Source organism: Odocoileus virginianus, chromosome 9, assembly GCF_023699985.2.
Source record: "Odocoileus virginianus isolate 20LAN1187 ecotype Illinois chromosome 9, Ovbor_1.2, whole genome shotgun sequence".
NCBI classification, from domain to species: domain Eukaryota; kingdom Metazoa; phylum Chordata; class Mammalia; order Artiodactyla; family Cervidae; genus Odocoileus; species Odocoileus virginianus.
In genome coordinates, this window is record NC_069682.1 from 68,755,435 (window position 1) to 68,771,219 (window position 15,785).

Below are 15,785 nucleotides of genomic sequence, written 5' to 3' on the forward strand. Positions count from 1 at the left end.
CCCGTGGAAACCAGATTTTTTTCTTCTTTTTTTAAGAAAAAGAAAACAAAAAAAGAAATCCTACAAAGAACTGAGCGCAGCACGCGTCTTCCACATCCCCTCCCCCGACCCCTCCCCGCAGTCCGACTTCTGGTCCCGGCGAGCCCAGCTCAAGCGCCGCGCTGGGAGCCCGCCAGCGCCTCCCCCGCGACAGCCAGGCCTGGGAGGACCCAGGTTCTCTCCGGGCCCGGCGCCCCACGGCGCCCCCGGAGCGGGGGTAGAGGGCTGGGGCTGTCCGCGGGGCCGCGTTCCTTGCCCGGGTCCGGGCCACCAGCGGCCCTCACTTCTGGGTAGCCAGCTGGTTCTCCAGATCCTCCAGGCGTGCGGTCAGCTGGGCCAGTGAGAGGTTAAGGAAGCCTCCGGGGCTCTCGGGGTTCCCTACGTCTCCCCGCCGGCCCGCGCCCCGGGACCCAAAGGATATGCTTCTGCGACAGACTCTCGAGCGCCCCCAGCGTGCGGCCCTGGAACTCCACGAGGCTTTCGCATTCGCAGGGGCTCCGAAGCTCTGTCCCCGCGCCGATGCCCTCCTCTGCCAGAGGGGCACAGAGAGTCGGGGGAGTGAGAAGCTGCAGGAGGACCAGCTGGCCCTGGCCGAGGCCCCCTGATATCCCTCCACCCCGCCTGCGGCTGAGTGCACCGGTTTGAGATCCAGACAGACCTGGGATGAGTCCCAGCTAGATAGCTGTGAGATACTGGAAAACCCATTCAACCTTTCTAAGCCGTGGATTCATTGTCTATCAGAATGGATACAATGAGAAAACCTATTCCTTGGGCGGTGCGGAGGACTCCATGATTTTCATGTGTGTCTTATGTGGGTACCCATCGCAGAAGGTTTCCCAAACTTTGGTGCTCATTGGACTCACTAGGAGATCTTGTTAAAATATAGATTCTTGAACTACCCTGGTGGTACAGTGGATAACAATCTGCCTGCCGATGCAGGGGACTCGGGTCCAATCCCTGGTCCAGGAAGATTCTACATGCCCCGGAGCAACTAAGCCTGTGAACACAATTAACGCGTCTTTGTGCCACAACTACTGAAGCCGGTGCACCCTAGAGCCAGCAAGCTGCAACTACTGAGCCGACGTGCTGCAAGAACTACCGAAGCCTGAGCGCCTAGAGCCTGTGCTCTGCATCAAGAGAAACCACTGCAATGAGAGGCCTGCGCGTGGCGACTGGACAGTAGCCTCTGCTTTCCACAACTGGAGAAAGACTGGATGCAGCAAAAACAAAACCAGCACAGCCAAAAACCAAAATACAGATAGATAAAGAGACAGAGATATAGATAGATAGATGATAGATAGATAGACTCTTATTCTTAACGGGAAAGGAGCAGAGATGCTGTATTTCTAGTAAGCTCCCAAGTGGTACTGATGCTGCTGGTCCCTGGACCACACTTTTGAGTAGCAAGAGTCGACAGAAACATGGTCCAAATGAAACTTTATGCGGTGACAGTAGCATCTGTCAGTGTGATAGCACACAGATGGCCATTTAACACTTGAAATGTGGTTAGTGTGATTGAGGAAGTGAATTATTTAGTTTAAGTTAAATGGGAATATGTTGCTAGTGGCTAGTTTATTGGAGGGTGAAACGCTGGAACTGACACAAGTAAACACTTTATACTGGATTTCAACTAGGCCAATGGTTCCCTAGGTCCACGAGTCAAGGTAAATTGGAAGTGGCCAAAAAGGAGATGGCAAGAATGAACACTGATGTTTTAGGAATCAGTGGTTCTCTGGACCAGCAGCATTAGCATCACCTAGGAAGTTATTAGAAATGCAAATGATCAGATTCCACTGCAGACCTACTGCATCAGAAACTCTGGGGTTGGAGACAACAATCTGTCTTTTAACAAACCCTCCAGGTGCATCTGATGCACACTAATGTTTAAGGACCACTGATTCAAGTCTATCTCCTCACACATTTCAACATCTCTGAAATCAAAATAGGTGCCTTACAGTTAAATCCGGCATCTTTTTTTTTTCTTAGCAGTATAGAAAATAATAGTGAATCTTACAATGGATGGTGTCTAAGATTCACTAAATTTTGTAAATGTGTGCCATTTTGAATACTACGGCACAATGCCTGGCACTTGGCTTTCAATACAGAGTTGCTATTATGATTTAAAAATTATATCTTAGTCTTGTATGTACCCTTAGCAAACTGTTGTATGTCATGTCATCAGTGGTATTGATAACAGCCCCAGAATGGCTCCTAACTTTGCAGGTGGAGAAACCAAGGGCCAGAGAGAGAGAGGAGGATCTACCCAAGGTTATCCTTCATTGGTTGGTGAAGATCCTCAATCACAGAGGCCAGATGTCTGTTAGAATTCTAGAACTAGAGGCAACCTGGGGCAGCCAGCACCCTGCCCTATCACGAAAGAGGAAAGGTAAGGGAGAGGTGGGGGTTAAGTGACTTGCCCAAAGACACGCTGCAGGGGACATAAGAGTTAGGGACTTCCCTGATGGTCCAGTTGCTAAGGCTCCATGCTCCCAATGCAGGGGACCTGGGTTTGATCCCTGGTCAGGGAATTAGATCCCACAGGCAACAACTAAGAGTTCCCATGCTGCAATTAAAGATCCTGCATGCTGCAACTAAGACTCAGCACAGCCAAATAAATAAATGAATAAAAGAGGACAGGAAGGGCCCTGAAGGAGAAGTTAATCCAGTGTTTCCATAATATCCTCGCTAATTATTAGAATTAGCCTGGAGAGAGGGAGAGGAAGAAATGTGTGTGTGTGTGTGTGTGTGTGTGTGTGTGTGCATATACATACATATATATGTATATATACATATATAGAGAGAGATTTTAAACATATATTCTCCAGGCCCAGCATAGCCCTACTGAACCTAGCTCTGGAGTGGGGCCTGTTTATCTGAAATAAGTGTCACACTGTAGGCCTGGGTTACAGTCTAAAGACTCTATGGTTAAAAAAACAAAACAAAACCCTGAGAAATTCCCTGTATTACCTATAAAGGTACTTGTACACAAAGTTCAAGCCCATCCTCTCTCCACAAATAGAATTAGTCCCCTTTTCCTTAGCTGAGCACCAGATGAAGCAGATGGATTGAATTTATGGGATATATACATTTAATATGGGGCCTCCCAGATGGTGCTGGTGGTAAAGAATCCGCCTGCCAATGCAAGAGACAGCAAGAGATGTGGGTTCCATCCCTGGGCCGGCAAGATCCCCTAGAGGAGGAAATGGCAACCCATTCCAGTATTCTTGCCCCGACAATCGCATGGACCGAAGAGCCTGGCAGGTTATAGTCTATAGGGTTACAAAGAGTTGGACACGACTGAGCGACTAAGCACACATATATTTAATACACATCTTTGTGTACTTGAGACACGCCCAGTCCTGCCCCTTTCCCAGGTCTGTGAAGCTGAATTCCAGCAAGATAAAGGGACTTATGATGTGGTTCCCCTTACGAATGCTGAACTGGGCGTGCCTTTGAAAAACTCCACCCCCCAAATTATTCTGAACTCCCAGCTAATTTGGGCAACAGATCGCTTAGAATTGTGCTTCTTAAACTTAGTACTAATTCCCTGAGGATCTTGTCAGAGTGCAACATTGGATTCAGTAGGTCTGGAGAGCGCTGAAAACGCTGCAGTCTTAACAGATTACCAGGCGACAGCCCTGCCGACGGTCCAGGGACCACACTTGAGTAAGGAGGCTCTGTCCAGCCAGCCCATTTCCCGGCTGTCACTCAGCGAAGGGGGCGGGAGCGAATAGGACCCGGAGGTCTCGGAGCATGCGCGGTGAGAGAAGGGGCGGGGTCCCGAGACGGCTGCGCTCACCCGGGCAGATGCTGCCTTTGAGGTTCTCCAGCAGGTGCGTCATGGTGCTGAAGTCCGGGGAGTAGGACACGTGCAGCTCGGCTGGCTCCGAGGCGATCTCTCGCAGTTCTTCCTCCACCGCCTTGCCCACGCCCACGGCGTACATGACGATGCCTGCGGGGTCGGGGGAACAGAGGGGGCGCCCTGGGCTTCAGGAAAGCTTCCTCCCCTCGTCAAACCCAACCTCAGGTCAGCCCGGCCCTCGCCAAGCCCACCTTCCTCCTTGGCGCGCGCCGCCCACACGGAGATGTTATCCTGGGAGCGGCCGTCGGTGAAGACCAAGCCCACGCGGGGCACGTTGAGCGCCCGGGGCCGCGCGCCCTGCGCCTCGGAGAAGCTGTGCTCCACCATATGGCGCAGGGCCAGCCCGGTCATGGTGCCGCGCTCCATGTACTCCACGGCCAGGACCGCCTGCTTCACCTCGGCCGCCGTGCCGTAGCGGCCCAGCGGGAACTCGGTGCGCACGCGGCTGGAGAACTGCACTAGCCCCACGCGCGTGCCCTCGGGGGACACGTCCAGGAAGTCCACGATCTGGTTCACGAAGCGTTTCACCAGCTCGAAGTTCTGCGGGCGCACGCTCTTGGAGCCATCAACGAGCAGAACCAGGTCCACGTGGCCTTCCCGGCACCCTACACCTCACCGGAGGAGAAGAGCTGGGAGTGAGGGCGGGCAGCAGCCACTTGCTCATTCATTCATTCATTTGCAAACATTTATTATATAACAGATACTATGTGTGAAGTTCTTCCTATGCCAGGTACTGTGCTAAAATAATAAAAACTAATCATCACATCATTATCATTGGCATCCTTATTATCTTTACCATTTATTAAGTGCTTAGCATGGGGCTTCCCTAGTAGCTCAGTGGTAAAGAATCTGCCTCCAATGCAGGAGCCGCAAGACTCCGGTTTGATCCCTGGGTGGGGAAGATCCCCTGGAGGAAGGCATGGCAACCCACTCCAGTACTCTTGTCTGGAAATCCCACTCCAATATTCTTGCCTGGAAATCCCATGGACAGAGGAGGCTAGTGGGCTACAGTCCACAGGGTCACAAAGAATGGGACACGACTGAAGCGGCTTAGCAAGCAAATGTTTAGCACAGCCAGGCAACCTGCTAAAGGCATCTTTTTCATCATCATAATCACAGTAGCTACTGTTTATGATCATCTACTGTGTTAACCAACAGAATTCTGAGCACTTTGCCTCCCCTGTTCTCAGCCAGAGACCTTGCTAGGCCCCAAGGGAGATTCGACAATAAATGAAACATAATCCTGATCCATAAGGAAACAGGGATGAAGCAGAGTGGTCACATATGCCATCAGTGACCATCAAGGGAAGTGTTTGAATAGAGGGGCAGGCAGGGAGCAAGGTAGGATTCTTCCAAGAGTTGGTGAGGAAGGCCGCGTGGAGGTGATGACAAGTGATTTGGTCTTCAGGGATGAGCAGGAGTTCTCCAAGGCAGGAAGGGACATTCTAGGTGGTGGGGGCAATGTGTGTAGAGGCATGGAAGCCAGGAGCCCTCGGCACGTTTGGGAATGGGCAGGCCAGTATGGATTAAATGTTTATGGCAGGAGACAGGATGAAAGGGTTAGCTGAAGCAATATTTTAATGACCTAAGGCAGTGGTTTCAAAATTTTGGCCACAACTCACAGTAAAATAATAATAATGCATTATGATGCAGTTATGTGCCATGCAATGCCATGCTAAGTTGCTTCGGTTGTGTCTGACTCTTTGCGACCCTATCAACTGTAGCCCGCCAGGCTCCTCTGTCCACGGGGATTCTCCAGCAAGAATACTGGAGTGGGCTGCCATTCCCTTCCCCAGGGGATCGTCTCAAACCCAAGGATCAAACCTGTGTTTCTTATATCCCCTGCATTGGCAGGTGGGTTATCACTAGCGCCACCTGGTAAGCCCATGATGCCCTTATACTCACGTACAATTAAAGCTGAGTTTCATGAAATAATACTTATTCTTTCTACATACACACAGTAAACTCTATTTTCTCTCTCTTTTTAAAAAAGAATTCTGACTTGTAACCCACTAATTTGATTTTGTTATCCACTATAGTTACACCCACCACTTGTGTAATTCACTATGGTTACACCCACCATTTGAAAAACTCAGAGGTAAGGCATTTGATCTTTATTTTGTAAGCACTGGTGAGCCACAGAAGGCTTTCGAGCAAGGGAGAAATGTGATCAAATAGTGTTTTTGAAATTAACTTTGGCAACAGGGTAGAAAAAGACAAAGAGGTAGAGGCAGGGCATGGCAGACCCTCCAACTCCACCACCACCAACACATACACATTTACACCACACTCATGGGTCACAGCAAAGAAAGAGTGAAGGATGCTCAGAATGAGGCAGGGAGGCAGAGGCAGGCAGAATCACCCCCCTTCCACCTGTAACTCACGGCTGCAGCTCTTGCCATCTGCCTGGAGCTGCCGCCCCTCAGGACACATGCAGCGGTAGGAGAAGCCCTCACTCACACACTGGAACTCACATCCATGGTCCACGCCATTGCAAAGATCCCGGGCTGAAAGAGACAAGTCAGGATGATTCAGGGTGGACTCCACCAGCTGAGATCCCTCGCCCCTCTGCACAAATGGAGAAGACCCCTCCTTACCCTGACAGCTCCTCCCATCAGGCAGCAAGTCATAGCCCTCTCTGCAGTGGCACTGTGGCCCACCAAAAGTGCTAACACAGTCATGCTGGCAGCTGTGGTTCCCAAAGCTGCAGTGGTCAATGGCTGGTGGGAAGGAAGAGACAAAGACATACATCGGTTCTGATTGGAGTCATCAGAGACCTCGGCACAGGGTACCAGCTGGGGGGCTGGCTCACCCCTGCAGCTCCTCTGGTCCTGCTGGAGTACAAAGCCAGCTCGGCACCGACAGAAATAGGAGCCAGGGATGCTGAAGCAGTGATGCCCACAGCTATGGTCCCTTTTGGTGCAGAGGTCAAGGGCTGAGGAAAGAGTGAGGTCAGCCTGGGCCCGGGCGCTGCACTTCTCAGCCCTGACAGCACACCTGCTCGGGGGCTTTTTACAAACACCTATGCCTGGGACTTCCCTAGTGGTCCAGTGGTTAAGACTCCACACTCCCAATGCACGGGGCCTGGGTTCAATCCCGGTTGAGGATTTAAGATCCCACACGACACGGGGCATGGCCAAAAAACACAAGTAAATAAAAATACTTATGCCTGGACCCCAATCCCCAAAGATCCTGACTCAGTCTAGGGTGGCATCCAGGCATCTGTGATTTGCCAAGTAGAGGCCTCCTTCCTACTGAGCCAAGCAGCCCTCCCAGCTCAAGCCCCAGCATGCCCACTACTAAGCCAGGCATAAGAATGGGACTCCACAGCTGAGACAGGACTTCTGTCTTCAAGATGCTCACTAATTCACAGGGGAGGACCAGGCTCTGCCATTTAATCTGTCTGAGCCTCCATTTCCCCCTCTGCAAAACGGAAATACAATCAATGGAAGAGCGGGTGTGCATGCTAAGTCACTCTGTCATGTCCAACTCTTTGCAATTCTATGGACTTTAGCCCGCCAGACTCCTCTGTTCGTGGGATTCTCCAGGCCAGAATACTGGAGTGGGTTGTCATGCCCTTCTCCAGGGGATCTTCCCAACCCAGAAATTGAACCCATATCTCTTACATCTCCTGCACTGGCAGGCAGATTCTTTACCACTAGCACCACCCGGGAAGCCCTAATGGGAGAGAACAATTGCTATTTACACCCACCTTCTGAAGAGGGTGAACTACTGCCCTGCTGAGTATCTTGATGATTTCAATGTACAGATATGGCCTAGAGCTGAGCTGGGGAATAGGGACTAGAGAAAGATGGGCTGCTCTGTATAAAAGGGTGAGAATGTGGGGTTCCTAGAAAAGAGATGGGAGTGGAGAGAGGGAACAAAAGAACAAGAGCGATGGTATGGAGATGAGTAACATGGGTTGATCCCTATATGAATTCCCTATAGAGGGGTGACTAAGCACTTTCAGAGTCAAGGGTGCCTAATATTCATTTATAAATAAAGGATGTTTTGTTTTCTGTGTGTATGTTTGATTTCACTTAGATGTAAGTCACACCTCTGTCCATCCCCATTATTTAGTAAAATAGACATATGCACAACATAGACAAGGGCACATACACACATGCCCTTGTGTGCACAAGTGTGTAAACCAGTGAAGAGGCTGATTTACATGCATAGCATGCATGGACTGAGAAATTGAGAGAGGATCTATAAATCAAGTGAATTCAGCAGAAGCTCAGAGTGAGAGGGGACCAGAGAATGTGAACACTTGGAATTCCCAGAGATCTTGAGGAAGGTTTTGAATGTTCCCAGGTCTTCAAATAGGGATTCAAGCCAGGCTTTTCTAAGCCCCCAAAACAAGAAGACCCCAGCTGACATCTGGGTTATTGGAAACACAGGACTTCTTTTTCCATAATATTGTGAGGTTGACAGATGACATATGTAACACTCTTAGTTCAATATCTGATGCTAACTTGACATTCAGTAAATGGTTTGATTCAGTTCAGTTGCTCAATCATGTCTGACTCTGCGATCCCATCAACAGCAGCACACCAGGCTCCCCTGTCCATCACCATCTCCCGGAGTTTACTCAAACTTGTGTCCATTGAGTTGGTGGTGCCATCCAACCATCTCATCCTCTGTCATCCCCTTCTCCTCCTGCCTTCAATCTTTCCCAGCATCAGGGTCTTTTCCAATGAGTCAGTTCTTCGAATCAGGCGGCCAAAGTATTGGAGCTTCAGCATCAGTCCTTCCAAAAAATATTCAGGACTGATTTCCTTTAGGAGTGACTGGTTGGATCTCCTTGCAGTCCAAGGGACTCTCAAGTGTCTTCTCCAACACCCCAGTTTAAAAGCATTAATTCTTTGGTGCTCAGCTTTCCTTATGGTTCAACTCTCACATCCATATATGACTACTGGGATAACCATAGCTTGGACGAGGCGGACCTTTGTTGGCAAAGTAATTTCTCTGCTTTTTACTATGCTGTCTAGGTTTGTCATAGGTTTTCTTCCAAGAACCAAGCATCTTTTAATGTCATGGCTGCAGTCACCATCTGCAGTGATTTTGGAACCCAAGAAAATAAAGTCTGTCACTAATCCATTCCAGTAAATGGTAGCTGCCATTACAATCAAAGGACAGGACACACATATATTCAGTACATGGAGGGGGGAAATCCCAAATGCATAAGCAAGGTATTGTGTGTCATCGCTTTTCAGAAGGCAAAAATGAAGAACCAGGCTTTGAGAGACTGAGGGTGCAGAGAGGCGCAGCAAGAGCAGCCCAGGTGAGAAGCTGGGAAAGAACTGAGATGCAGAAGCAGAAATGAGCAGCATGGGTGCGGAATATAGGGGATGTATGCATGGAAATTCCAATAGTGTCTAAATAACAGAAACAGTAAAGATGCACCTCTGAAAAGACAGGTTTGGGAGGTGTTTTGGAGCCAGCTAAGAGGTGTGCCTGAATGAGGCAGGAGAGAAGATTGCAGAAATTCCACTTAACCGTGGGGTCAAGACTTCTAGCCCTTGTCCCACCATGGGGTTGTGTGACCCCAAGCGATACCTTTTCTTTCCTAGACCTGAAAAGTGAGGGAGCTGGAGTTTGACTTCCAGAGGCCCTGCCAGACTCACTGGACTGATGCTGGGTCAATAGGGAGCCAGAGAAGGTTCAGAAGCAGGGAGAGTGCAGGATGGGGGTAGTTCTCACCCACACAGCTCTTGTTATCTGCTGCTAGCTGATAGCCAGGGTTGCAGGCACAGTGGAAGGTGCCCGGGGCGCTGACACATTGGTGCTGGCAGCCGTGTCCCCCCTGAGCACACAGGTCCTTTCCTGAGGACGTACAAGAGTAGAATCATCAGCGAACAGACTGGGAGAACACTCCAGCAAGAGAGAGCTGGATGGGGTCAAAGGCAGGCCCCATGCTCCAGGATGTCTTTAAATGAAATATGACTCGTTTGAGAGGGGCCAATCCAGGGGAGGGCTTAGGGAAAATATATGGCCTGAATGGCCCCCGTGAGTAGGCTCTGAAAACCAGGGCACCTAGCCAGATGGGTCAGGGGGACAAGGAAGGACTCTGCGGAGTTAAGTAGAGGAAGTCAAGAGATCAACTGAAACTGAAAGTCGTGTCCTACTCTTTGCGACCCCATGGACTGGGTCCATGGAATTCTCCAGGCCAGAATACTGGAGTGGGTAGCCTTTCCCTTCTCCAAGGGGTCTTCCCAACCCAGGGCTCAAACCCAGATCTCCCGCATTGCAGTCGGATTCTTTACCACCTGAGCCACAGCGAGGGCAGCAAAGGACCAGGTGTGACAGGAACGTATCTGGCAGCATTGTGGGAGGAGCTAGAACAAGAGTGGGTGGGTCCTGTCCAGGGGGACGGGGCTTGGCTCATCTAGGAGGGCGATGGCGCTCAACCGTCAGGGCTGGTGCTTCTTGTGTAAAGGGGAGGTTTTGGAGTTAGACATGAAGCCCGTGGAAACCACCATGGCTCTTCAAGATGGATGGGCACGATAAACGCCGCTCCTTGTTGCGGGGAAGCCTTAAGCAAAACTGGGCAGAGCTGGAATTTGACACAGCCCGCAGTGGGCCACTGACTCATTGGAAAAGACCCTGATGCTGAGAAAGATTGAAGGCGGGAGAAGGGGACGACAGAGGATGAGATGGTTGGATGCATCACCGACTCGATGGACACGAGTTTGAGTAAGCTTTGGGAGTTGGTGATGGACAGGGAGGCCTGGCGTGCTGCAGTCCATCGGGTCGCAAAGAGTCGGACAAGACTGAGCTACTGGACCGAACCGCAGTTGCCAGGGCAACGCCGGCCTGGTGGGCGGGGCTAAAGGCGAGTGGGCGGGGCTACTATGGAGGGGATGGGATTTCACTGCGGGGGAGAACCGGACTGGGAGCGGTGCGAGAGTTGGAGACTCCGTCCAGCGCTCCCCTCACTCACGACACAGCCGGCCCTGGAACTGCCGGCCGAACTCCTGGATAAGGTCGAAGGACTCGACGAGGAAGACGTGCTCGTTCAGCGGGGGGGACGCCATGGCGCGCAGGGAGCCCACGTCGGCGCGCTGCACCCCCACGGCGTAGATCTCGATGCCGCGGGCGCGCGCCTGAGCGGCCACCTCTGCCACGCGATCCTGGGGCCGCCCGTCGGTCACGATGACGGCCACGCGAGGCACGCGCGCCTCCGGCGGGCGCGCGCCCTCGGCCACGCTGAAGGCCACATTCATGGCGTACTGGATCGCCAGCCCGGTCATGGTGCCCTGCGCCAGCGGCACTAGAGCGCGGATGGCGCGCTCCATATCCTCGCGGCGCGAGAAGGCTCGGAGCGGGAAGACGCTCTGCACTTGACTCGAATACTGGATCACGCCGACGCGAGTGGCGTTAGGCCCCACGTCCAAGCTGCGGAGAAGGCCTACCAGGAAGTGCCGCATAGTCTCGAACTCGAAGGGGCGCACGCTGCGCGAGCTGTCAATCACGAACACCAAATCCAGGGGCCCAGTACTGCACCTGGGACCTGCGAGGAGATGAGGAAAGGCTCTCCTAGGTGAACAAAGCCTCAAGTCCCGGGAGAACCCCCACGGAAACCCAGAGCAGAACACTGCTGTCCGGCGGAACAGCGCCCAGCGCAGAATTAACCTTGCAAATGCAGGTTAGATCCACCCACTCGAACAGTATTTGCTGAGGGGCTGAGGAGGGAGACTCCACCCAATCCCTACCCTGCAGCTCTGAGGGCTAATATCTCTGAGGGGGTATTATCCATTCGGAAGGGGGACAAAGGGATGTAGCAAACTCAAATGTCTCTAGGAGACAGGCAGGCAACGTAAATAAAGGAGGGAATGTATTGGGGTTAGGACGGTGGACATTCAGAGAGCCCGTATGGTTCCTGAAGTGGGCAGCCCCAACCAAATGTTGCCTTGCAGTCGTGAGGACCCCATGTTAGCAGATCTTTAGTCTTTTCATGAGAAGCCCCAAATTGGTTTTTTTAAGTGTGAAATCGCCTAAGTTTTTTTTTTTTTCTCTTCAGTTAACTTTTAAAAATGAAACGCCAACTGGGCAGTTCTGCCTGAGCCCAACGTAGCTGCCTCCAAGCCACCTCATACAGACTGGGGAACCTGAGGCCCACAGAAACGAAGCTGTGAACTCGAACCCAACCCCTTAGAGTTCCAAAGCTCTTCCTTTTCTCTCCCTGGTGTGCAGTTGGCTGCAGATGGAGAACCCGCTTTTGCTCCCTTCCCCGCCTGCTGGTGAGGGTGGACCCTGGCTCACCTGCGAACTGCAGTTGGGTTTCCCAAGGCTGGAGAAGGAGCAGCAACAGGGGCAGCAGCGAATATAGAAGCCGCCTCATGGCGCTCAGCCAACAGAACGGAGGTGTCGGAGCCTGAAGAGGAAGGAAAATATCAGAGCAAAAGTGTTTACAGAGCTCTTATTCTAGGTGATGGGCATTTGGAGGGGGAGAAGGGTCATGGTTTATTTTACTAATCTCTCTAGTTTCGTGCATGGTGAAAATTTTCATTATAAAAAAATTCATCACAGTGAGTTTGCTGGAAACACAGGGAATTCTGCTTTTCAGAACTGCAGAACAGTAAATAAATAGAAAGTAGATTTGAAAATATACAAAATTTCAAAAGGAAAGGCCTTTCCTCAGTGCCAGGAACGATGATAAATGCTTTTCATGCACTGTGGCATTTGTTGAGTCCTCTCAACAATTCTGTGAGTCCAAGGCTGTTGCTGTCCCCAGAGTATAGATGAGGAAAGAGGCCTAGAAACTTCACTGCGTGTACCCGAAGTCGCGTGGCAAGAAAGTGACTCCTCCAGGATATAATCCTAGGCCTATGGGGTTCCAAGGAGCAGCCGCGTGACTCTTTGCAGAGGGAAGCCATCCCCCACCTCGCCCCCTCCCCTTTGCACACAGGCAGCTCTGTGTGACTGTGCTCCCACCCACCACCACCACCCCACCCTTCGCCTCAAACAGGCAGGGCCCCAGTGCAGGCCTGCTGTCGCCTTGGCCGAAACCCACCACGCGGATGAACTTGTGACGTGGTGCCGCCCCTTCCCTCCTGCTCTCAGGAGAGGTCTCCAGGGGGCGCCCTCTTGGGTCTAGCCGTGTTGCTAGGTGGCCGTGGGAAGCCCACATCTGCCCAGCAGGTGCTCCTGCCCAAAGCAAACAGGGAGCCAGGAGCCCCAGGGCCTTGGAGATAAGGCTGGGGTAGAATATATCCGGCGCTAGAGCCGAGGAGCAGAAGTGCGCACGCAGGGCTCCGGGGACAGTGGCATTGGACGCCCCCGGACTCGGCCATGGACCCCGTGGGGGCAGGTGAGCGCTCACTCTCTCTTGGCCCTTGGCGACGCCCGTTGAGAATCACTAAGGACTCCCATTGTACAGATGCGAAAAGTGAGGCTCAAGAAGGTGGCCCGCCGAGCTGCAAAGAAACCTAGGACTCCTGGCTCCCGTTCTTCCTTCTGAGCGACCTGGCAACCTGGTCCTTAGGCGTCACCTCTTTTTCTTCCATTCTCTCCCTGGGGTCCCTACTCCACCCCCATCCCCTCGCCCCTTGCTGAAGCTGTGCTAGCCATTTTTCTGTTTCTGTTTCTTGGCAGAGGGGGCCAGCTGCCCCTAATCCAACCGCAGCCCCGCCCCCTCCCCAATTCCGTGAATGGTTTTATTCTGAGAAAGGCCGGGTGCCTGTCGCTCCCTTTAGGCGCCCTCCCTGTCGCGGATCCTCACCTCCTTCGCCTTTCAGGCCTGGTAAAGGAACAAATACCCCTCTGGCAGAACCTGTCGTGGGAAGGCGGCTAAGCCAGACGTGCCAGCCGCTCCTGGAGGTGGGAGGGTGTGGAATGCCTCCTCCAGCGTGGGCCACAGCCCAGCAGGCGAGCCCCCCTGGGCAGCCCGGGCGTACAGGCACAGGGCGCCTTGGCCCCTCCCATCCGTTCCTGTCTGCAGAAGCCTCTGGGCCCCTTAAATCTTGTTTCCCCTTCTCCTGCTCTTGGCCTGATCCAACATCTCGCTTGGCACCCCACCTCCACCCAATCCTAGAAAGTCAAAATAGGGCTTGCGTCCAAGTTCATCATCCTTCCAACTCCTCATTCTAAAGAGGAAGGAGTCAAGACCAGAGACAGTAATGTCTTGCCCAGGTCACACAGCAACGTGGCAAGGTGACAGGGCTGACCCCAGAACCCGGAGCTCCTCGAGGGGGTTAATCCTTGCGTTAAGAAATGCCCTTAGGATGGAGAAAGTGGATTTTCGAGGGAGGAGAGGTTTGTGAGTAATTCCTCAAGAGTTGGTTAAAGAATAAACACTTAGAGGATATTCCGGGGAACGGGTGGCGGGGGAGGGGAGGCGTGCCGGGGGTTCTTAGAGGGAGGAGATTGGGGATAAGGTCCCCCTTCTCCGTTTTGGCGGCCGTGCTCGTGGGGACTCTATTTGGAGAGGGTTCTGCAGAGGTGAGGAAGGGCGCTGCAGGTCAGACGGGGCACTGTAGGCGGTGCAGCCGCGGCTAAATACGGGCGCCTGGTCTGGCTGGATGCCTGCTCCCCGCAGACCCCTCGGCGCCCCCGGGCCCTTTGACTCACCTGAGCCTGCCGGACAGCTCAGAGGCGCGGCCGCAGAGCGGAGCCGACGGGCGGAGCCTCCCGCGCAGTTGGACCAGGTACCGGCACGGGCAGTGTGCCCGAGGTGGGGACGGCCAGGCAGCTGGAGCGGGCGGAGGCGGCGGCCGCATTTAACCCGGGGGCCGGTGGGTGGGGAGGGGGAACGCGGGCCGCGACCCCTCCCACTGACAGGGAGCGACCCCCTCTTCCTCCGAGGGCTGGGGCGGGGCCAGCGCGACGCCCCCCTGCTCCCGCCACTCCTGGAGCCGCAGACGCGAGCTGCGGGGCGGGAGTCGGGCTCCCGCGGGAGGCTGGGCGGCTACGCTCTCCGCAGCCGGAATGCGTTGGAAGCCTCCGAGGCCCTTCCCCGGGGAGAGCCCCAAGGGGCGGAGCGGGGCCTGGCTCGGCCGCCGGCTTCTTGGCCCTGCTTCCGAGGGCGCGGCCCGGCTCTTGACCCCCGCCACCCCTTCCAGGGGTGGCGAGAGGCCCCGGACTCTGGTCCTGCAAAGAGGGATAAAGGGTTCAGAAGGGCAGCCTGAGGCTTCGTGGCTCTCCCCAGGCCCCACCTGGTGGTGCCTCGGATCCTGCCCTCACGGACGCCTTTCCACGTTCTCTGGAATTACTGAGGTCCTGGGCCCAGCCATCCTCGCCCATCAAAACACTCTGGCGGAGACGCCCCCAGGCCCCTAGGCCCTGACTGGCCCCCTCCACAGGGCCGATGGAGGCCCTGTGTTCAGGGGAAGGAAAGCTGAGACAGCTGAGACAGCCTTCTCTTGGGAGATAGGGGGTTGGGAGTGTTGCTTTAACCCGAAAAATACGAAAATATTCCAAGATCCCAGGCACACAGTTTGGGGGGCCCGTCCGTTTTTTTCAGGCATCAGCGGGCGGGCCAGAGAGCACTCTTCCGGTCCGGGGTCCAGCAACCACTCTCCCCTCCTCTCTCTCCGCGCCTCCGCCCCATCCGCATCAGGACTGCCCCGGGGTGGGTCCCTTCAGGGTGCTGGGAAGCCACGTGCCCTCACAAACTCAGCCTCCGCCTCGAGGCCGGCACAAGCGAGGCCTTTGTGGCGCCGGGGCCTCACCCCAGTGCTCCAGGCTGCGGTGGGCGCGGAGCCAGACCTGCGGAGTGGCGCCTGGGCGGTCCCGGTGGTCGCCATGAAGACCTCACTGAGCTCCCCGCCACCCAAAGGGTTCGCCCACAGCTTACACTCGAGTCGCCTCTCCTGCCTGAGGTTTCTTCCCTTTGACCCCGAGGGGGCGGAACTGGGAGGTCCCCTTCCTCCCATTCACTTCA

General features: G+C 53.8%; 2 protein-coding genes across 3 annotated transcripts in view; one reads left to right on the forward strand and one right to left on the reverse strand.

The window, feature by feature from the left end:
- On the reverse strand, positions 1-15,137 carry MATN4 (matrilin 4). 2 transcript variants are annotated; one of them, XM_070472688.1, is made up of 10 exons: positions 14,474-15,135; positions 12,167-12,278; positions 10,845-11,414; positions 9,605-9,727; positions 6,499-6,621; positions 6,286-6,408; positions 4,093-4,506; positions 3,839-3,991; positions 461-568; positions 1-378 (listed from the first exon to the last, which is right to left on the reverse strand). In XM_070472688.1, the coding sequence occupies exons 2-10, from the start codon at positions 12,243-12,245 to the stop codon at positions 320-322; spliced, it is 1,752 nt and encodes a 583-aa protein (XP_070328789.1). In that variant the 5' UTR covers positions 12,246-12,278; positions 14,474-15,135; the 3' UTR covers positions 1-319. The 2 variants fall into 2 exon arrangements, with proteins under 2 accessions (XP_070328789.1, XP_070328790.1); XM_070472689.1 differs by lacking the exon at positions 9,605-9,727 and having other exon boundaries at positions 14,474-15,137.
- Positions 13,196-15,785, forward strand: part of RBPJL (recombination signal binding protein for immunoglobulin kappa J region like) — an 18,091-nt gene continuing 15,501 nt past the window's right edge. Inside the window, exons 1-2 of the mRNA XM_070471825.1 lie at positions 13,196-13,214; positions 14,403-14,550. Of these exons, the coding sequence (XP_070327926.1) occupies positions 13,196-13,214; positions 14,403-14,550 (167 nt within the window). The remainder of the gene's footprint in view (positions 13,215-14,402; positions 14,551-15,785) is intronic.

Excerpts from the sequence above, each read along its gene's own strand:
- MATN4 (XM_070472688.1), bottom strand. The coding sequence starts at position 12,245 with ATGAGGCGGCTTCTATATTCGCTGCTGCCCCTGTTGCTGCTCCTTCTC. Across the intron at positions 3,992-4,092 it reads GGCGCGCGCCAAGGAGGAAG|GCATCGTCATGTACGCCGTG; the intron begins GTGGGCTTGGCG and ends CCGACCCCGCAG. Across the intron at positions 379-460 it reads CGAGAGTCTGTCGCAGAAGC|TGGCCCAGCTGACCGCACGC; the intron begins ATATCCTTTGGG and ends TTAACCTCTCAC.